At 42.0% G+C, this 22,795-nt stretch overlaps 1 protein-coding gene across 1 annotated transcript in view; it reads left to right on the top strand.

Annotated features, from left to right (window-relative positions):
* The window catches only part of ntrk2 (neurotrophic receptor tyrosine kinase 2), a 217,695-nt gene that overhangs the window by 146,314 nt on the left and 48,586 nt on the right, over nucleotides 1-22,795 (top strand). The window contains exons 13-14 of the mRNA XM_033017664.1: nucleotides 20,352-20,482; nucleotides 22,361-22,533. Of these exons, the coding sequence (XP_032873555.1) occupies nucleotides 20,352-20,482; nucleotides 22,361-22,533 (304 nt within the window). The remainder of the gene's footprint in view (nucleotides 1-20,351; nucleotides 20,483-22,360; nucleotides 22,534-22,795) is intronic.

The following is a 22,795-nucleotide window of genomic DNA, read 5'->3' on the forward strand; positions in this document are numbered from 1 at the left end:
TCCAAAATATCAGTGACAACACTGATTTTCTTGAGACCTTGCTAAACCTGTTGCTACATCAGACCATTATTCTTCAGAAGCTGACCACGGAAGAAAGCCTACAGCCAATACTCTGGACCTTAGGAGTTTATTATATTAATAGTAACTCACCTAAGTGTTGATGTTTCATTGTAAATAAAAATTACCTGCAGATGCTGGAACTTTAGAAATCTGAAATAAAAACAGGAAGGCCTAAAAATATTCAGTAGATCAGGCAGTATCAGCGGAGAGAGTTAACGTTTGAGGACAACGGACCTTTATCAGTATTGGCTGCACTTCACATTTAAATCTAGAGACAGAGCATGAGCAGGATGTTTAACATTACAAACAAATCCAATCCTCTCACCTGTGTAATTTGCAGCAGGCTGTGGTCAGGAGCAGGATCCAGACCTGATTTTCTTCTTTCCCGTAACAAAATGTGAAATAACTTAACAAAAGAGAGAAACAGATCGGGTAGATGCACAGGGTCTTTGCCCAGAGTAGGTGAATTGAGGAACAGAGGATATAGGTTTAAGTTGAATGAGAAAAGATTTAGTAGGAAACTGAGGGGTAGCTTTTCACACAAAGGGTGGTGGGTGTATGGAACAAGATGCCAGAGGAGGTAGTTGAGGCTGGGACTATCCTTAAGAAACAGTTGGACAGGTACATGGACAGGACAGGTTTGGAGAGATCTGGAACAAACACGGGCAGGTGGGACTAGTGTAGCTGGGACATGTGGGCAAGTTGGGCCGAAGGGCTTGTTTCCACACTGTATCACTCTATGACTCCATGATTCTAAAAGTGTGGTGATTTTTCCAGTCACTTTTGCTGGAATCAAGAAAAACAGAAATGTCAGCTGATTGAAATTGGACTAAATAATTTAATCTCATATGTGCCGATTTAGCTGGTCTTAGCTGAGGTACTGCTATTGGTTTAGTATCAGTGAGATAGAATTCCTGGCTCTAATACTAACTACAAATCTTTGTTGGAAGGATATGTTTTCAGATGTAATGTAGTGCAGAATTTGAAGTCAGTTGTGATGCCTCTGCAGCCATGTGTCTCAGCCAGCAGTACTGTATGTTTGCAGTAACCAGCATACTGTGCATTGACTGGAGACTGATTTTCACAGTAAACCCATTGTTGATAATGTAATAAATATGAATTGCAGAAGCTGTTTTTTAACCAAAGATAGACACAACATGCTGGAGTAATTCAGTGGGTCAGGCAGCATCCGTGGTACCAAAGATAGACACAAAATGCTGGAGTAATTCAGCGGGTCAGGCAGCATCTCTGGTAATAAAGATAGATACAAAATGCTGGAGTAACGCAGGGGGTCAGGCAGCATCTCTGGGATCACCTATGTTTAAGAAAGAACTGCAGATGCTGGAAAAATCAAAGGTAGACAAAAATTCTGGAAACATAGAAACATAGAAACATAGAAAATAGGTGCAGGAGTAGGCCATTGGGCCCTTCGAGCCTGCACCGCCATTCAATATGATCATGGCTGAGGCCTCACCCCTGAGTTTCTCCAGCATTTTTGTTTACCTTAGATGTCACCTATCCATTTTTTTGCAGAGATGCTAGCAGACCTGCAGAATTACTCCAGAATTTTGTGTCTATTTGTTGGTAATATTTTTGGTTCCAAAAAACTCAGAGGTATTTTTGCACTCTCCATTCTTGTGTGGAGTACATGACCCAGCTTTTACATCTATAAAGAGGACACAAGCCTAGACTCTTTTGTGATCAGAGTTAGCTGTTTGTTATTCCAAATGCATGAAGTACTATTTCCTAAGGTGGTAGAGCCTTTGATGATTCTCATTTAAATTAACCTATTATGGCAAAGTGACCGGTTAATTTGAGATGGCACAAGTGATCTATATGGGCTTCTTTATTGGTTTGGATAGACAGCACAAAGGTAAAGAATTGCCTTTAAAACTGAACTAATTGATTTAATGCAAGAGAGTTGTAATATAAAGTCAAGAACAAAATATCTCCAAAAGATGTTATTTTAAAGACTTTTGCAGAGAATATAATAACATATTGCAGTGAGTGAAAGATCTTATCTAGCTAGTATAGTAATCTCAGCACAAAAAAGGCCATAACTGTGACTGATTTAATATCTTGTCGGGTACTTTTATAACTTTTTGTGATGTCTATTAAAATCTTTTCAATCATTTTAAAATGAAGATTTTATTCATTTGTAACCATGTGGTTTCAAAGCTGTGGACTGGATGAGTAACTCAGTGTTTCCCAATGGTTGGGATTTGAGTTGAACCTCATCGCGCTATTTGCTGAGCCAGGTCCCTGGCTGTCTGTAAATGAACCACAGGTCAGGGTTGGCGAGGGATGCATTTGCAGCTTCAACTGCTTGTTGACATATTTTTACTGCCCGAACATGATGTTTATAGCTCCATAAATATGAAATATTGAAGACCCTGGACCCTGCAGCAATCAATTAATACAATAATAACAAAATTGCTCATCTTCAGGGAAAGGGAGATGCATAATATTGATGGAAAAAATATTCCAGCTTTATTGGAGGTGGAGACCAGCTATTTGAGCTGTATGTTTCCATGTTTTAAGATCGTGGGTTGCAGCCTGCCTCTGAGATTGTGGAGTCTATAAATGTATATTCAATTCCTTAGGCCACAGAGTAGGTTTAAAAATGAAGGTTCAACCAAGCAAGATAAATGATGTGTTTAAGAAGGAACTGCAGATGCTGGAAAATCGAAGGTACACAAAAAAGCTGGAGAAACTCAGCGGGTGCAGCAGCATCTATGGAGCGAAGGAAATAGGCACGGTTCGGGCCGAAACCCTTCTTCAGATAAATGATGGTTTTACTACTTATTCCAACGCACAAGGAGACCATTTGCCTCTTGCCTTTGTTTCTTTTTGGCATCAACGAGTAGCCAATTAACTGACCAATCCAAGTTTGTAATGTGAGAAGAAACCAAAGCAGTGGGGGAAAATCCACTCGGTCACAAGAAGAACATGCAAACTCCACACAAACAGTACCCATGTTCGGGATGAACCCAGATTGCTGGAATTTGTATCAAATTCCCTCTTCCTTGAGTAGGGATTCCTTGATTCTTCCATTAACAAGCAATTAGTAGAAAATCAAGAGTTTTTTTTACAAAAGTAAAATCTCGATTTTTTTTTTTTTCATTAAAATATAATAATACCCCGGTGAATCTAAAATACAGGGGAGTAATGAATGCTTCTATTAATTATTTTTTTCTCTCATCTTTCCTTCTTTGCCAGGAAACTCGCACTCCTTGGTAGTTTAATGTATTAACAGTAACTCACCAAAGTGTTGATGTTTCATTGTAAATAAAAGTCACATGCAGATGGTGGAAATCTGAAATAAATACAGAAAGCCTAAAAATATTCAGCAGGTTAGGCAGTATCTGTGGAGAATGTTAATGTTTCAAAACAGCGAACCTTTATCAGAACTGGCTGCACTTCACAAGAATTGAATCCAGAGATTGAGCAGTAGCAGGATATTTGACATTATAAACAAATCCAATCCTCTCACCTGTAAAACATACCTTTGAAATTTGCAGCTGGCAGTGGTGAGGAGCAGGATCTAGGCCGGATTTTCTTCTTCTCCTTAACATAAGTGTGGTGATTTCCAAGTCTTTTTTGCTAGAATCAAGAAATGTCAGCTGATTGAAACGAGGACTAAATAATTCAGTCTCATTTGGTGCGGATTTAGCTGGTCACAGCTGGGATGCTGCAATTGGTTTCAACACCAGTGAGCTGGACTTCCTCGCTTTAATTACTAACTACAGATCTTTACACGAATGGGACATTTGCTTGTAGATGGAATGCAGGGACCCAGCTTTGATCCACATTACAGGCGCTGTCTATACGGAGTTTGTACGTTCTCCCTGTGACCGCATGGGATTTTTCCGGGTGCTCCTGTTCCACCCCATATTCCAAAGACATACAGGTTTGTTGGTTAATTGGGTTCAGTAAGTTGTAACATTATTGTCCCTAGTATGTAGGACAGTGCTAGTGTACAGGGTGATCACTGGATGGCACAGACTCAGTGGGCTGAAGTGCCTGTTTCTGCGCTATATTTCAAGATTCAAGGTTCAAGAGAGTTTATTGTCATGTGTCCCAGATAGGACAATAAAATTCTTGCTTTGCTTTCAGCACAACAGAATATTGCAGGCATAAATAATACAGAACAGATCAGAGTGTCCATATACCATTGAATATATATATAGACACACATAAATAAGCATATAAAGTGCAGTAGGCTAATTAAAGTTCACATTTTGTATATTGACTTTAATAGTCTGATGGCTGTGGGGAAGAAACAATTCCTGAACCTGGTTGTTGCAGATTTCAGGCTCCTGTACCTTCTACCTGAAGGCAGCGGAGAGATGAGTGTGTGGCCAGGATGGTGTGGGACCTTGATGATGCTGCCAGCCTTTTTGAGGCAGCGACTGTGGTAGATCCCCTCGATAGTAGGGCGGTCAGAGCCGATGATGCACTGGGCAGTGTTTACAACTTTTTGCAGTCTTTTCCACTCCTGGGCGCACATGTTGCCAAACCAAGCCACGATGCAACCGGTCAGTATGCTCTCTACTGTGTACCTGTAGATGTTCGAAAGAGTCCTCCTCGACATACCGACTCTCCGTAATCTTCTCAGGAAGTAGAGGCGCTGATGTGCTTTCTTTATGATTGCATCAGTGTTCTGGGACCAGGAGAGATCTTCGGAAATATGCACGCCCAGGAATTTGAAGCTCTCGACCCTTTCCACCATCGACCCGTTGATATAAACGGGACTGTGGGTCCCCATCCTACCCCTTCCAAAGTCCACAATCAGCTCCTTGGTTTTGCTGGTGTTGAGAGCCAGGTTATTGTGCTGGCACCATTTGGTCAGTTGGTCGATCTCACTTCTATACTCTGACTCATCTTCATCAGTGATACGTCCCACAACAGTGGTGTCGTCCGCGAACTTGATGATGGAGTTTGCCCCATGACTGGCTACTCAGTCATGAATATAGAGTGTAAAGTATAGTATAATGAGTATAGAGTCTAAAGTCTAATGTCTAAAAAGTAAAGATAGATGGGAGGAAATCAAGGTTTTTTTTTCCAAAACCAACTTCGTTTATAATTTTAAATGTGCGAAACAAAAACTATGCAAAACTGTCCTTCAGCTCAGGTCTTACAGTCTGGACTGGGCCAGTTTATGCAGGGTGGTGTTGAGCTTTGAATGTCAAGAGGAAGTAGTTAAGTTCTCTCTTGTTGGAGCAGGTCACTGGCTTTGGGTAGTGTGGTACAGGTACAACTATATGGAATTTAATGTGTAGGAAAGAACTGCATATGCTAGTTTAAACTGAAGATAGACACAAAATGCTGGAGTAACTCAGCGAGACAGGCAGTGGCATTTCGTTCCGAGTGGCGTTTCGTGCCAAGATTTTCTGCAGTCTGAAGAAGGGTCTCGACTCGAAACATCACCTATTCCTTCTCCCCAGAGAGGCTGCCTGTCCCGCTGAGTTACTCCAGCATTTTGTGTCTATATATGGAATCTAGTGTTACTTAGCTCTAGTTCTCTGACAATCTGCACTGTGAAAGCTCCATTAAAAGGTCAAATTCTAGGGTTTTTCATCCAAGGATCTAACTTCAATATATTTGCCCCAATCTTACTCTGAGCCTGTTTCTCCCTTCTTGGCCAGGACGTTTACCCACTTATTGTTCTGGACCCAGCCTGGCAGCAACTCCAGCTCCTGATTTTCCTTCCCACTGTGAATGCTACAATAATGTATCAAATCTTGAGCATAGCAACACCAGTTTTGGCCACAGTTCTGTATCCTGTGTGACAGTGTCAGGAAAAACCTCCTGTTCAGGACAGTAGCCAAAACAAGTCTTACTCTTTATTTTCCTCTCTTCGATATCTTCATTCTTAAGATCTAGTTTTTTTCCTCTTTTTTTCTATTTCTTTCTTTCACTCATGTGCAATCTCTCGCTTGCCTTCACCATCTCTCCCTCTCTCTCTCTCTCTCTCTCTCTCTCTCTCTTTTCATTTGCTCTCTGTCTTGCTCATGTCCCTGCAGTAATAATTATCCATAAAAGAACTAAAGTCTTTGGCCGCCCAATAATATAGCCCCTGAATCCGTCTCCTGATGCTTGTAGGCGGTGAAAGGAAAATAAGTAATAGATGTAAAAAGAAACTGAGATATTTGGAATGTGAAACGAGAGGTATATATTTCAACAATGGTCAGACTTACATTAGTGAAGAAAAAGGCAAACAGTGATTCTAAGATACAATGAGAGATCCATGTAAAAAGGAAAAGATGCGAAGGAAAAGGAAGACGGAAGAGGAGAAAACACAAAAAAAGGGATTGTGAAAGGAACAAATGAGCAGCTATGGAAAGAGTACAACATTTTCTCTGAGTAATGCTGCAGGTGGTTAATTGGTTGATTCGCAAAAAATTATTTAGTGGAGACTATATATAAACTAGAATGTAACCTTATCTGAATGACATGGAAACTATTGTTATAGAATAGATACTTGTGTTTTACATTTTGGTTTCCTTAGCAACGTAAGGAATATTTTGGATTATTCAGGAGGGAAAACTTTGTTTCAGCAGACTGTGTTTCTGCTGATATTCTGGAAAAAATTAAACGTTTATGGGCGTAGCTTTTAGATGTACCTTTAAAGAATTATAGCAAATGTTGTCAGTGTTGCTAAAATCCATCAAGATGCCGCTGTACAGTTATGTTTGGAGCTATCTAGCAGGGCCATTTAGAGGCTAGGTGTGAAGCAATCTACCTCTTTAGTATGGGAGACAATGACAGCACAGCATGGGTGCATATAATCTCTCTTCAACTACAGATATAGTGCTTTTAAAAGGTGCACAGCTTTACTCTCACTTTAACTCAATGCACTTAGATGTTTCTAATTTTAATTTTGTAAATGAGACAAACACTATACTGTGGTCCATAACATAGAGCAGTCTTGCTGAAGGGTGACCATTGGTTTAAACTGGCCTCGTTGGGTGTGGTTAAGGCAGCCTACAATCCTGCCTGAGGTTTTCCCAAATGGATAATGAATGAGAAGCAAAATGTTGCAGATGTTGGAAACATAAATAAAATTAAAACTGTAACTGTCAGACATGGTCTGGTAAAATCAAGTTTTAAGCTGATTAGGGAGGTGGAGTGGTGGGGTGGGTGGAGGGGATGGGGAGGAGGGAGGGGGGGGGGGGTGGAATGTCAGGGAAAGTCTGAGATAGGGAGAATTTTAATACAAAAAGGGGTGAGAACAAAAGTGAAAGAGGGTGGTTAAGAGAGTAGTAAGACCAAAGACTGTTCGGGAGGAGATGTGTTTGGGAGATATTTATGCAGCAAGTTACATGATTGTTGGTGTAGCAAGCATAAAAATCTCAACCACATTTAGGAAAGCTTCCAGGCATGAGGTTGATATGCATTGTTGGGATAGTTATTTTGCGTTTCATCATTCTTTGCCCTGATGCTTTCATCAAAGATCCAGTGCAAAACTGACCACCATCAGGAAGTTAAGGAAGCATGGCTGTACAAGTAGTCCCAGGGTCCTTCAAATGCATCCATACCATCTTCCTACAGGTTCCAATTCCAACAAGTCTCTTGCAAAAGCTGGTGAATCATTTGTTAAACTTGTAGATCAGGATCTGATGAGATCAGTGGGGTTTTGATTGATTGAACGATATAGCATGGAAACAGGCCCTTTGTCCCACTGAGTCCACACCGACCACCAATCACCCGTTCACACTAGTTCTATGTTATCCCACTTCACATCCAATCTCTAGGATATTAGGGGCAATAGTACAGAGGCCAGCCAACCTAAAAATCTGCACGTATTTGGGTTGTGCAAGGAAATCAGAATCGGAAGGAAATCGGAGCATCCAGAGAAAAGCCAGACGCTCACAGGAAGAACGTGCAAACTCCACACAGAGACCACCCGAGGTCGGAATTGAGCCTAAGTTTCTGAGGCTACCAGCTACAACACTGTGTATAATCCACAGAAATATTCAATCAGTGGTATAAGTCTACTCCACTGTCACATTTAACATATGCTGCTGCAGTACGATTACATTCTAAAATTTGTAAGGCTGTAATTTTGAGAATGGGAGCAATCTACTGCATGATTACACAGATATGAATCCACCTGGTAATGTCTGTATTAAGTTGACTAAATGATGCCATTTATTTTCCATAATGCATAAACAGTATCAGTTTTAGTATTAAATCTGCTAACTTTTTTTCCTCCTAAATTTCAAGAACTGGTTTACAACTTAACTGCTGCAAACATCCCTATGGTTGATCAGCAATCCAGAATTGGAGAGAAAAAGTAGGGAAGGAGCTGTAATTACAGGCTTGAAAATAAAGCCATATAATTATTCATGGTGTATAATTATTATCACTTTCAAAAATGTGGATGAATTTGTGATCTGGATCGACCAAATGAGCTGTGATCTCAAGATGATCACAGTGATAAATTGACTGATCAAAGACATGTTTGAGGATCAGAAAGCAAATTTGGCAAATTGAACCCAAAAATTCTAAAGAATAATTTACCAACAAAAAAATTGAACCTTTTATTTATGATCATTTAGTTTTAATTTTGAAGTCGCTTCTTCTCTACTTGGATTCTAAAATAAGGTTTAGATTTATTATTGTCATGTGTACTCAGGTAATGTGAAAAGCTTTATTTTGCATGCTATACAAACAGATTTGATATGCTATACATATTCAGACCCCACATTTTCCACATTTTGTTATGTTACAGCCTTGTTCAAAAATAGATTAAATTCATTTTTTTCTTCATCAATTTACACACAATACTCCATAATAAAAAAGTGAAAACAAGTGTTTAGAAATTTTTGCAAAGTAATAAAAAATAAATAACTGAAATATCACATTTACATAAGTATTCAGACCCTTTTCTGTTGAGGCACCTTTGGCAGCGATTACAGCCTCAAGTCTTCTTGGGTATGACGCTACAAGCTTGGCACACCTGTATTTGGGTAATTTCTAACATTCTTCTCTGCAGATTCTCTCAACCTCTGTTAGGTTGGATGGTGCGCGTCGATGCAAAGCTATTTTCAGGTCCCTCCAGAGATATTCGATCGGGTTCAAGTCCGGGCTCTGGCTGGGCCACTCATGGACATTCACAGACTTGTCATAAAGCCACTCCTGTGTTGTCTTGGCTGTGTGCTGAAAGTTGGAAGGTGATCCTCCGCCCCAGTCTGAGGTCCAGAACGCTCTGGAGCAGGTTTTCATCAAGGATCTCTCTGTACTTTGTTCCATTCATCTTTCCCTTGATCCTGACTTGTTTCCCAGTTCCTGCTGCTAGAAAACAACCCTACAGCATGAAGCTGCCACCACCATGCTTCACCGTAGGTATGGTATTGGCAGGTGATGAGCAGTGCCTGGTTTCCTCCAGACATGACACATGGCATTCAGGCCAAAGAGTTCAATCTTGGTTTTATCAGACCAGAGAATCTTGTTTAGGTGACTTTTGGCAAACTCCAAGTGGGCTGTCATGTGCCTTTTACTTAGGAGTGGCTTCCATGTAACCACTCTACCATAAAGGCCTGATTGGTGGAGTGCTGCAGATATAGTTGTCCTTCTGGAAGGTTCTCCCATCTCCACTGAGTGACCATTGGGTTCTTGGTCACCTCCCTGACCAAGGCCCTTCTCCCCCGCTCAGTTTGGCTGGGCGGCCAGCACTATGAAAAGTCCTGTGGTTCCAAAGTTCTTCCATTTAATATTGATGGAGGCCACTGTGCTCTTCGGGACCTGCAATGCTGCAGAAATTGTTTTATACCCTTCTCCAGATCTGTGTCTCGACACAATCCTGTCTCGGTCTACAGACAATTCCTTCATCTTCATGGCTTGGTTTTTGCTCTGACATGCACTGTCAACTGTGGGACTTTATATAGACAGGTGTGTGCCTTTCCAAATCATGTACAATTGATTTACTTTACCACATGGTGGTGGACTCCAATCAAGTTGTAGAAACATCTCAAGGACAATCAATAGAAACAGGATGCACCTAAACTCAATTTTGAGTGTCATAGCAAAGGGTCTGAATACTTATGTAAATGTGATATTTCAGTTATTTCTTTTTAATTACTTTGCAAAATTTTCTAAACACCTGTTTCCACTTTTTTATTATGGGGTATTGATGATTTAAAAAAAAAAGAATTTAATCCATTTTAGAATAAGGCTGTAACGTAACAAAATGTGAAAAAAGTGAAGGGGTCTGAATACTTTCTTAATGCATTGTAAATACAATCGTCAAACTCAAGTACAATAGATATAGCAAAGAAGAAAATACAGAGTGCAGAACATACAGTGCCCTCCATAATGTTTGGGACAAAGACCTATCGTTTATTTATTTGTCTCTGTACTCCACAATTTGAGATTTTTAATAGAAAAAATCATATGTGGTTCAAATGCACATTGTCAGATATTAATAAAAGCCATTTTTATACATTTCACCATGTAGCAATTACAGCAGTGTTTATACATATTCCCCCCCATTTGATCTGTGCGATGGACAGGGCTACATCTACAACTCTGCAATTTCTTGCAGTCTTGGGCAGAGTTGTTCCCAAACCAATCTTTGTTGCAACCTTGCAATATATTTTCTATGGTCCATCTATAGAAGTTTGTAAGAGTCTTTGGAGATTTGCCGAATTTCCTCAGTCTCAGAAAGAAGTAGAGTTATTGGTGTATCTTTTTGGCTGTTGCATCAATGTTGTTGGTCCACAACAGATAGTTGGTAATGTTAACTTCATTTTCTTCAGCCTAGTGGCGAGGCAGCTGACTAACTTCCTCTCCAGCAATGGTTACATCGACAGCTCAGTGCAAAAGGGAGGCTTATCTGGAGTGCCGGGGTGTCTAGAACACACGGGAGTGGTGACCCAGCTCATCAGAGAAGCCAGGGAGAACAAGGGTGACCTGACAGTGCTCTGGCTTGACCTGGCCAACGCCTACGGCTCCATCCTGCACAAGCTGATCCAGACAGTCATGGCCAAGCATCATGTGCCGGGCCAAGTGGCAGATCTCATCCTGGACTATTACAATCAGTTCAGCATGAGAGTCTCATCAGGGTCAGTAACATCAGAGTGGCACAGACTGGAGGTTGGTGTCATCACAGGCTGTACCATCTCTGTGATCCTTTTTGCCTTGGCGATGAACATGATTGTCAAGTCTGCTGAGCCAGAGTGCCGGGGCCCTCGGACCAAGTCAGGAATACGCCAACCACCAATCAGAGCCTTCATGGACGACCTGACTGTCACCACTGAGTCAGTGCCAGGAAACAGGTGGATCCTGCAGGGGTTGGAGAAACTGATTGGATGGGCAAGGATGAGGTTTAAGCCAGGAAAATCAAGGTCACTGGTGCTGAAGAAGGGCAAAGTCATGGACAGGTTCCGCTTCAGCATCGAAGGGTCACCAATCCCAACTGTCTCCGAAAAGCCAGTGAAGAGTCTTGGCAAGGTGTTTAACAGCAGCCTGAAGGATACAGCATCTGTCCAGGCAACTTGTCAGGAGCTGGAGAGCTGGTGGAGAGCAGTGGACTGGTCGGGGCTTCCCGGCAAGTTCAAGGCATGGATTTACCAGCATGGTATCCTGCCAAGGATACTCTGGCCACTGCTTGTCTACGAAGTCCCAATATCCATCGTAGAGAGATTGGAGAGGAAAGTCAGCAACTTTCTCAGAAGGTGGCTGGGACTGCCCAGGAGCCTTAGCAGCATCGCCCTTTACGGAAATAACACCAAGCTCCAGCTGAAGTCCCTGGAGGAGGAGTTCAAGGTGACTCGGGCCAGAGAGGTGATGATGTACAGGGACTCCAGCGACCCCAAGGTGGCTCAAGCAGGGGTGGAGGTGAAAACTGGGAGGAAGTGGAGAGCCGGCGAAGCTGTGCTGCAAGCAGAGTCCCGGATACGCCACAGAGTCCTGGTGGGAGCACTGACTCTGGGAAGAGCAGGCCTGGGAAACTTCCCATCTCCCCAGTTTGGCAAGGCCAAGGGGAAGGAGAGGCGCAGGCTGGTCCAGGAGGAAGTGAGGGCAGTGGTGGAGGAGGAGAGGTGTACCAGAGCAGTTGGATTGAGGCAGCAGGGAGCCTGGACAAGGTGGGAGCAGGCCATGGACCGAAAAGTCACATGGACTGAGCTCTGGCAGGCTGAACCACAGCGCATCAAGTTCCTGGTCCAGGCAGTGTATGATGTCCTGCCCAGCCCATCGAACCTCTTCATCTGGGGCAAAGCGGAATCTCCAGATTGCCCGCAATACTCAGGCAAGGGGACGTTGGAACACATCCTGAGCTGTTGCCCAAAGTTTCTTGGGCAGGGCCAGTACACATGGCGTCATGACCAGGTTCTCAAACCCATTGCAGAAGCCATCAGCATGGGAATCAGCAGCTGCAGACGAGAACGCCCCACCACCCAGATGATCACCTTCGTGAAGGCCGGAGTACAGCTGCCAAGAACTACAGCAGCCAGGAATCAGTCAGGAATCCTGGCAACTGCGCAGGACTGGCAGCTTTCCATAGACCTGGTGAAACAGCTGAAGTTCCCACAGCACATTGCCACGACCACCCTGAGGCCAGATATCCTCCTGGTCTCAGAGGCGACCAAAAACATCGTCTTGTTGGAACTGACAGTGCCGTGGGAGGACCGTCTGGAGGAGGCCCACGAGAGGAAGATGGCCAAGTATGAAGAGCTGATCATAGACTGCCGTAAGCAGGGCTGGAAGGCAAGGTGTATGCCCATCGAGGTTGGCTGCAGAGGTTTTGCAGGGCAATCGCTCTACAAAGCCTTGAATGCACTGGGCATCAACGGAGTGGCAAGGAGAAGGGCCATCAAGAACACCACAGAGGCAGCGGAGAAGGTAGCAAGATGGCTCTGGATCAGGAGAGGAGGTCCATGGGGAGGAGCGAATGCCACCTGAACACAAGTCGTGGTCTGATCAACCACGGCTGGGTCGCCTGGGTGAGGGTGTCTGATGTTGAAAGACCCGAAACACCCAATGACCCCAGGTTACATCACTGATGATGTGTTCAGGAGCATCTATCGATGTATTTGTATCAATCACCATGTAGAAATTACAGCAGTGTTTATACATATTCCCCCCATTTGATCTGTGCGATGGACAGGGCTACATCTACAACTCTGCAATTTCTTGCAGTCTTGGGCAGAACTGTTCCCAAACCAATCTTTGTTGCAACCTTGCAATATATTTTCTATGATCCATCTATAGAAGTTTGTAAGAGTCGTTGGAGATTTGCCGAATTTCCTCAGTCTCAGAAAGAAGTAGAGGTATTGGTGTATCTTTTTGGCTGTTGCATCAATGTTGTTGGTCCACAACAGATAGTTGGTAATGTTAACACCAATGCACTTGAAGCTCTCAACCATTTCCACTTCGGCACCTTTGCCGCTGATTGGTGCATCCTGAACCTGAACTTGATAACTAACTCCTTCATATTGCTGACATGGAGGGAGAAGTTATTGTCCTGACACCATGTTACTGAGTTCTCTATCTCCTTCCTGTGCTCTGTCTCGTCGCTGTTCATAATATGGCCCACCACAGTGGTGTCATCTATATACTTGCAGATGGAGTGAAAGCCAAATTTGGCCGCACCATTGTGAGTGTAAGGGAATATAGTTGAAGATCCTGAGGGGGTGACAATTCCTAGGTCCAGGAGTTTGGAGATGAGTTTGGATGGGATTATGAAGTTGAAGGCTGTGCTATAGTCGTTATATGATTGAAATGTTTACCAATATTAGCAGATTTATTAAGTTAGCTGATTAATGTTTTGTGTTATATTTGCCTAAAGACATTCTAAACTGTACATTAATACATAAATTCATAAGTTCATATGAACTGCCTTGTTTTCATTAAAAAATCTCTTTCATAGGGGTCCTAATCTATTGCCTCCATAGATGCTGCTTGACTCGCTGAGTTATTCCAGCACTTTGTATTTTGCTCAAGATTCGAGCATCCACAGTTCCTTGTGTCTTTAAGACATTTGGTAGAATGTTAAAACATAGATTTGACAGAGATCGTGATCGCCTTCTGCATCTTGGGTCTTTTGTTTGTTGTTCACTGGTTCCTCTGCACTCCTTCACTGTATAACAAGGCTGAGTGCAGCGAATTGAAAAGGTACAAATTGATGAAGTGCACAACCAGATTAAGCCCAGGATTCTTATTTTAATTGAAATGTTTTCAATAAGAACATGTCTTCATGAATGAATAACACAATTACAATTTACAGTTTACAGAGATAACATCTACGAGAACCCTTCTAAAATATAGCAGTTGCTGATTTACCTCTGACAATTAGTTTCTATGTACATTTAATCAGATGTTTTGATGGGAAGCGTCAGATCAATACAAGACAAAGTACAATGACTTTCTACATCTTTGATATTATCACATAGATATCTGAAGACAAAACAGTAAACAGATAGAGAAGGTCAGTGGCTGAACAGTGGCATTTGCATTTGACTCCGTATACATTGTGCAGCACATATGCAAATTTTTTGTTCTGGTCAAATCAGTTTGGGTGAGAAGAAGATTTAAAAAATGTAAAAGGTCACAAAGTGCTGGAGTAACTCAGCAGGTCAGAGAGCATCTCTGTAGAACATGGATCAGTGATGTTTCTGGAGGACCAGAAGGCAGGCAGAGGGACATGGAAGTTAAACATGAAGCTGTTGACCCCAGAGAACGTTGAGGAGCTAAAGAAGGACTACGCATGTTGGAGAACGGTGAAGCCCCTCTTTGACTTCCCGACACTCTGGTGGGAAGCAACCAAGGAGAACATTGTAAATGATGTGAGACTGATGACAATAGATCAATAGATCAAACATAACTTTAATCACTGTTGTACAAGCACAGCATTGGAAGCTGTCAGCCGTTGGGACCTCGTGCAGCATCTGCTGACTGCAGGAGGAGGAGAGTGCTGTTATAGCTCTGGTGATGGGGTGGAGTTAGTGAAGCTAGCAACATGTGGTTAGTGGCTGAACAGCATTAATCTACAAACATTAAGAGGTTCTTCATAGTTAAAGGGGTTCAGAGAGCAAGACAGAGGGAATTGTGCCAACTCCAGACAGATTTGCAGCAACTGCTTCTGCAGTCGAGGGGGGTGGATGTGAAGGAGGAACTTAGAGAGGTGAAGGACCAGCAAGCTCAGCTCTTTACCTCTGAATCCTCCAAGATCATCTTCCGATCCAGGGTCTGCCAGATGGAGCAGGATGAGACGTGCTCACGTTTCTTCTTCCGTAAGGTTCACTAGGGGAGCTCTGTGATGAACAGCCTTAGGGAGGAGGACGGCTCGGTAGCATCCTCGCAGACGGACATGCTGAGGATCTGCAAATCCTTTTACACGGATTTGTTTGACCAAAAGGCTACAGACAGCATTGCCTCCCAGAACTTCCTGTCCTCTATCACGGAGGTCTTGGAGGACAGCAAGCGGGAGAGTCTGGACCAACCACTGACCCTAGAGGAGCTGACTGGCTCCATCCATTCCTTTGACTCGAGTAAAACTCCCGGAAGCGATGGCTTACCGGCCGAGTTGTATTCGGCTCTGTGGGACTGGATGGGCCCGGACCTGCTATAAGTGTACAACGACATGCTTCTAGCCGGCAGCATGTCAGACTCCATGAGGAAGGGCAGCATCACCCTAATCTACAAGCAGAAGGGGGAGATGAAGGATATAAAGAATTGGAGACCCATAACATTGTTGAATGTAGACTACAAGATCCTGTCTAAGGCCCTCGCCAACCGGGTCAAGTCTGCTCTGGGACAGGTGATCCACCCGGACCAAACCTGTGCTGTTCCTGGCAGGGAAATCTCAGACAGCCTCGCGCTGCTGAGAGATACCATTGCCTACGTGCAGGACAGAATGGTGGATGCCTGCTTAGTCAGCTTGGACCAGGAGAAGGCCTTCGACAGGATATCGCACACGTACATGAGGGACGTGCTCTCCAAAATGGGTTTTGGGGAGGGAATCCGAAATTGGATCAAACTGCTCTACACCAATATCCGTAGTGTAGTCCAAATCAATGGGTGGGAATCAGACAGTTTCCCTGTAAGGTCTGGAGTCAGGCAGGGTTGCCCTCTCTCTCCTGTCTTGTTCGTCTATGTATTGAACCTTTTGCCGAGTCTATCAGGAAGGATGCGAGCATAAGAGGAGTGACATTGCCAGGCAGTGGGGGCATTCAAGTCAAGACCTCCCTGTACATGGACGATGTCGCCGTCTTCTCCTCGGATCCAGGGTCGGTCCGCAGACTGATTAGTATCTGCGACCAGTTGGAGTCGGCCACGGGAGCCAGGGTGAACCGCAGGAAGAGCGAGGCCATGCCCTTTGGCAACTGGCCCGACCGATCTTCCGTCCCCTTCACCATCAAGCCTGACTTCTTGAAGGTGCTGGGGATCTGGTTCGGGGGGGTTGAGGCGTGTAACAAGGATTGGCTGGAGCGGATAGCCAAGGTGGGGAGGAAGCTGGAGCTGTGGAGGCAACACTCCCTCTCCATAACCGGAAAATAATTGGTCATCAGATGTGAGATGCTCTCGGGGCTGTTGTACTTGGAGCAAGTGTGGCCTGTTCCTCCCTCCTATGCCACAGGGATCACCCGGGCCGTCTTCCAGTTCATCTGGGGGTCAAAGATAGACCAGGTGCGATGGGCCACAATGTACAAGTCAGCAGACAACGGGGGTAAAAGCGTGCCCAACGTCGCCCAAGATCCTTCCTGCACCGTCGGAACCTCACTGCCATCGCACGCTGCCCTCGGGACGGCTGCTATGGAGAGGAGATGATTGCCCACCTCATTGCAGAGTGTGGATTTGCAAAAAGAGTCTGGAGAAGTATGCAAGGGTCCTTGGAACGCTTTATCCCGAACAGCTCCATCACAGAGGACTAGGACTCTGTGATTTACGGATTGTTCCCAGGGACACATTCAGAGACTGACATCGAGTGCTGCTGAAAGGTCATCAACTCGGTGAAAGACGCTCTTTGGTCTGCCCGAGCATTGTTCACCACCCAGCAGAACAAGATGTCCGTCAGGGAATGTTGCCGACTGGCCCGCTGCAGACTGCAGGAGTACGTGCTGATGGACGCACTGAAGCTCGATGCAGCCAACGCCAAGGCTCTGTGAGGGAGGACCACAGTCTAGGGTCCTTCCACTGCTGGACATGGGGGGGCAGGGTATGGTGGAGACGCCCCTCAAAATAAGGGGAGGTATCCCACGCCAAGGGGGCCACATGAGTGGCACGGGTGGGGGACAGATTTGTGGATTTTGAAAAATGAATAAACTGTATTGAACAATTTGTATAGCCTCCGAAAATGTCGGAAGAATTTTTCGCACGGTTCACATATATTTATTACTTGAATAAAGTCTATTTTGAATTTTTTTTTAAATTTTTTTAAATGTTTCTGTTCGAGTCACTTCTTCGGTCTTAATTCATACCACCTTAGGACCTTTGAAAGACCCCTGTTTTTTGGCCGATGGGTAATTGAATCTTTCTTTTGAATTGGTTAAAGCAGCAGGAGAACATATGGCAGTACACTGAGTATCTGTTCTACTCAATACTGCTGCTTGGCAACAGATTCTGGCATTGTCACTTTGAAAGCTTGAAAGCTCACACACTGGTGAATGTGTGCGTGTGCATGCACACCCCACACCCTCCTCCTCGGTGTGTGTTAATGTTTCTGTGTGTGTAAAAGAAAGAGAGCAAGAGAAGGGGAGGCAGTGAGAGGTCCGAATTAGAACCGGCAAAAAAGGCTGAGATGAATGGGTTTAGTTTATTTGAATTAAATGCAGTCATCCTGGTCTACCAATTTGCTTGTCTTCATCCAGTATGTGCCAGCAGTTAGTTTGCTGAATACCTCACATATGAAAACAAATTACTTTCGAAATTGGTCTTTAAAGTCATTCTCAATAATAAACTGGATTATATTTATTTAGGAAGAATGAGAATCCAATTTATTTATTCAGCTGGGACTGAAAGGATGATTTATTAACATACCTCAAATATTAAGGAAAGTCTTCATACAAATAGGGAGGGTAACACCGTGACTTTATATGAATTATAGAATTAAATATAGTTCCTGTAAAGAACTTAGTGTTTTGTGTGCACTTGTCAGACCCATTAAATATACAAAATAAGTATTTATTGTGCTCCATAAACCAAGGGGAGGAAACAGCATCTCTGCTTTTACAAAGGCTTTTCCGTCTTATTATCCCCGCAAGACTAGAGAGCACGCCAAGCATTGAAACATGCCAAGGACGGGTCTGGATTTTGTGGTCATCAGCAAAGTCAGCTTGATGAAGACTCATCACATCTTGTGACTAGTCTGCTCTTTAAGAGGTTCCATTGCACCCTGCAATACCAATACTAAATGCCAGCAACACCAATGTCAATAAACTGTCTGAGAAGCCAATTGCATTGACTCAGCAAAAGGTTGTCACTTCCCTGCTGGACTCCATGGGTGGAATCACATTTTTCCACAGATTTTCCACAAAACGCTGGCAGTTCTTTGTGAAACTACTGGCAAATCACTGCAAAACTATCAGAATGTTTCTGATCCCATGCAAGTACAAATCTCAAATTTCCTGAGAGGTGCTTGTCACGATTATTTAAACTGTGAATCCACCCATGGAGTCCAGCAGAAAAGTAGAAAACTGAAGAATCTATATTCTTCACTGAATTAGATCTGACCCAGTTCAAACACTCTGCACATTTCACAAGACAAGGCAATCTTGTATATTGTAAATATAAATTTGTATGTAAATATAATTTAATTTGGAAAATAGTGTAAATATAATGCATATTGGATTATTTTACCTTAGTTCCATTAATTTGAATGCATTCAATTGTTTTTAAATGGTTTAAATATATTTGTGTATTTTTAAACAATATGTAATAAATGATCAAATTGTTATAGTTTGTGAATTATTTTGCAAGTTTGTGTATATCAGAGACACTCACATCATTCAAAAGACTTTGACAGTTTACAGTCGGGAAGTCTGGGCATAATTGAGCTGTCAACACATTTTTGTGGGTGAGACTTGTTAATAATGGCCAGAAAGCCTTGGAGGTGAGGCTGGATCCAATTATGTGGACCAGGTTACTGCTAGAAGATCTGGTTCAGGTAACTGTCCAAGTATCAGCTTCCTTCCACAAAATTACATTCACTTGAGAATTTCCACAGACAGCAATCCAGGAAGGATAAAGCAAAATTGTCAACTAATATATTTAAAAAAATATTTTAGAATGTGAAAAAGGGTTGAAAAATAAGAATAAGGGGAACAAAGAAATATTATAGATTGACGTTTTAAATAAAAAAAACAATAAAAACCCATTGGGAAAAACCTGAATGGATGAGTATTATCCGCCAACTAATCTCACCTCCACACATTGGCTCTATTTGAGTCAGAGGAAATTACTATCCAGAGGAAGTAAAACCAGCAGCAGATAGTCTTGCATATGTTTCATATTAGGTGAATTTAACTTCCATAAAGAATTTGCAATATTTAACTGAGGGAACGGGAATCCACACAGATAAGTAGTTTTCAGGGCAGGAGGATTTGTAAAATAGTAATTACGTCTTATATCATTGTGAAAAACAAAATAATTTCAAAATATTTTGCAGCATGATTAGTTCATGAATAGCTAATGTTTTTGACAATTTGCTGAATTATTTTGATTGTTGTGGGGTGCTGTGGGAATGCGCGATAAATCGCTGGCATCAATTATGGGAATTCCCAATTGAAGTCGCCCTGCCTGAAATCTAAAGTTGTTGCCAATTTCACCTTGTAATCACAGCAAATGGTAGCTATTTCCCCATCATTACAAGCTTTAACAATTCTCTTTTGGTACAAAGGTAAATGTGCAATATTGATTTGGCTGCCTCAATGAATTAGTTTTTTTTTCCCATTTAACACTGTTATTTCAATGTGTGTCCTGTGAGTTTAACAGAAAGGGAGGAGGAGAAAATCCTCCTTATTTGCTATTGTAACATTTCATTTAAAAGTTTGGAGAAATGGGCACAGAAAATGTTACAGAATGAAATTTATATTGGCATATATGTATATTAAAATAATGAATCCATTCCATGGAGCAAAAATCAAATCACTCCAATGATCTTTGTTTTTAATATTTTTCTTGATTTTCTTATTATGTGCTTCACACCTCTCCAAATTGTGCATCTTCCATATCAGATAATCAAATATTTAAATATACTTTATACTTGCCTCAATATATTTGGGAAATTTTCCAAGGAATTCAAATTGTTTATAGCATTATTAATTGTAATGTTCTTACTTCAACAGTTGTTCGAAATATCAAACGGCACAACATTGTATTGAAGAGGGAGTTGGGTGAAGGCGCCTTTGGCAAAGTTTTTCTAGCTGAATGCTATAACCTTTGCCCAGAAGAAGAGAAGTCCCTGGTGGCAGTGAAGGTATATCACTATAGCATTTCAATTATTAATTTATGGTTTGGTCTGCAGCGCCCTGTGATAAATGCTTGTCTGTCTTTTAGCTTCAGTTATATTTTAGGTAAGACAGTATAGGATTAATGCAATGTCAAAAGAGCATGATACATGATCTCACCCGTGATTTAAAGTATGGCTGGGTTTCATATGGCAATGACAGCAGGACAGCTCGGTAAAACCAACCACAGAAAATATAGGAATCTGATAACAGAGTGATGGAAGCCCAGTCGATTCTACGGAGTTCACTACTTCACTCTGCCTACCGAGTGGAAATTAAACACCAGTACACTTACTTCAGTATTCCTGCTTACGGTGTGAATTTTGTTTTACATTGTACTAAATTAATAATTCACCATCCAATTTATATAATGTACCATTTTTATTTGTCCTATGATGTTACATTTTCCATTGTACCTAACACAATTTACTGACCCAATGTATTTTTATATTAAAATAGATTATCTACTTGAATTGCTTAAGGACCATCTTTTTTATAAAGGACACCTTCTAACATTTTCATGTGAATATCTGTGTGATATGCAAAGGCATTTTTGCAGCAAACTAAATTATTGATAGAACAGGAACCTCCTGTGGTGTGCCGTATGGATACAATATACTGTTTGAGGTCTACTGCAGAATTATCAACAGTGTGCCTCACTCAGTAGAAACAAAAAAGAGGCTTTGGGGATTATCTAACTGTAGTGGTTAGTGATGTGCAGTCTATGCATCTGTGATACCACTGTTGTAACAGCTTGACCAAGTTTTAGAACTAAAGCAGTTACATGGAGCAAACAAAATAAATTGCAGAAAAAAATTGATATGGATCAGTTGACTATATTCTGATTACCCCTGCAAACTTTTTGGCTCCATTGGCAGTAATCTTGTTAGAGTCAGAAAGTTGTGTATTCCATGTACATGCTTTGACTTGAGCACGTGCTCAGTGTTGGAAGAGGTGCTATTCTTCAGATGGGGTCATATTGACATTTTATCAGCCCAACCCAGTGTTGTGTTTTCCTGATTGTTAAACATTCCTTGAGAATACCTGAAGGAAAGCAACGAGTTCTGGCCACCCTTATTAATTCAGTAGATATTACTGATTAATTGGTTATTCATTACATTAATGTTTAATGAATCTTGTGTGTAAGACAACAACCAGATTGATGAGTGGCAAATTCACCTCCACGTAATTTGTTGTTGGTGAGACATTTCTGAAAGATGTGGTAAAGCAATATAAAGTGCTTATCTCCTCATCATTCAGTTCAATGTTCTCTGATATTTTGTATATTAGTTGTGGTTAATGTTGAGAAATATATTGCGCTTCAAGATGCAATTTAAAAATATTGAAAACTCCAAAGTAATAATCATTTTTAAAAAAAGGTTCCAAATTGACATAATATCTACCAAGAGTTGTTATTAGATTTATGTTTAATAATGATGTGTTTCACCCCAGTGTCAAATGTAATTGAATTTATTAGTAATGAAACGTTCTCAGTCTTGGTGGAATCATTAATGGCATGTACCAATCTAGCCCATTCCTTTTTATGATCTATTTGCCAGATAGGGCAGCCAAAGAATAATTTATGTAAACTGCCTAAGCCTTAGATACAAAGTGGTCCATGGCACTCAAAGACCCCTCGAGCTATGCGGTATATTCAGAATTAAGTATCTTTAGGTTCCCTGTTCAAAGTAAACATAAATAAATATTGACAAATGTTTCTGTATGTCAAGCACCCATTAGTGCTGAATGCATCCTTTATGTGGTTGACTTCACCAACATTCTGTCATTATATCATTCTAAACACAAGCTCATTGTTGTAAATCCTACTGTTTTTTCACATAACACAGACCTTGAAAGAAGCCAGTGACAATGCACGGAAGGACTTCCATCGTGAAGCAGAACTCTTGACCAACTTGCAGTATGAGCATATTGTGACATTCTATGGTGTATGTGTGGAGGGTGACCCAATCATTATGGTATTTGAGTACATGAAGCATGGAGACCTCAACAAATTTCTCAGGTTGGTTCAAAACACTACAAGACTTTCTATATTGTTACTACTATGTTATTAAGCATATGTTATGAAAGTAAGCATGCGGGTACAGCAGGCAGTGAAGAAAGCGAGTGGCATGTTGGCCTTCATAACAAAAGGAGTTGAGTATAGGAGCATAGAGGTCCTTCTGTTGTATAGGGCCCTAGTGATACCACACCTGGAGCATTGTGTGCAGTTTTGGTCCCATAATTTGAGGAAGGACATTCTTGCTATTGAGGGAGTGCAGCGT

Source organism: Amblyraja radiata, chromosome 3 (genome assembly GCF_010909765.2).
Source record: "Amblyraja radiata isolate CabotCenter1 chromosome 3, sAmbRad1.1.pri, whole genome shotgun sequence".
Lineage (NCBI taxonomy): Eukaryota > Metazoa > Chordata > Chondrichthyes > Rajiformes > Rajidae > Amblyraja > Amblyraja radiata.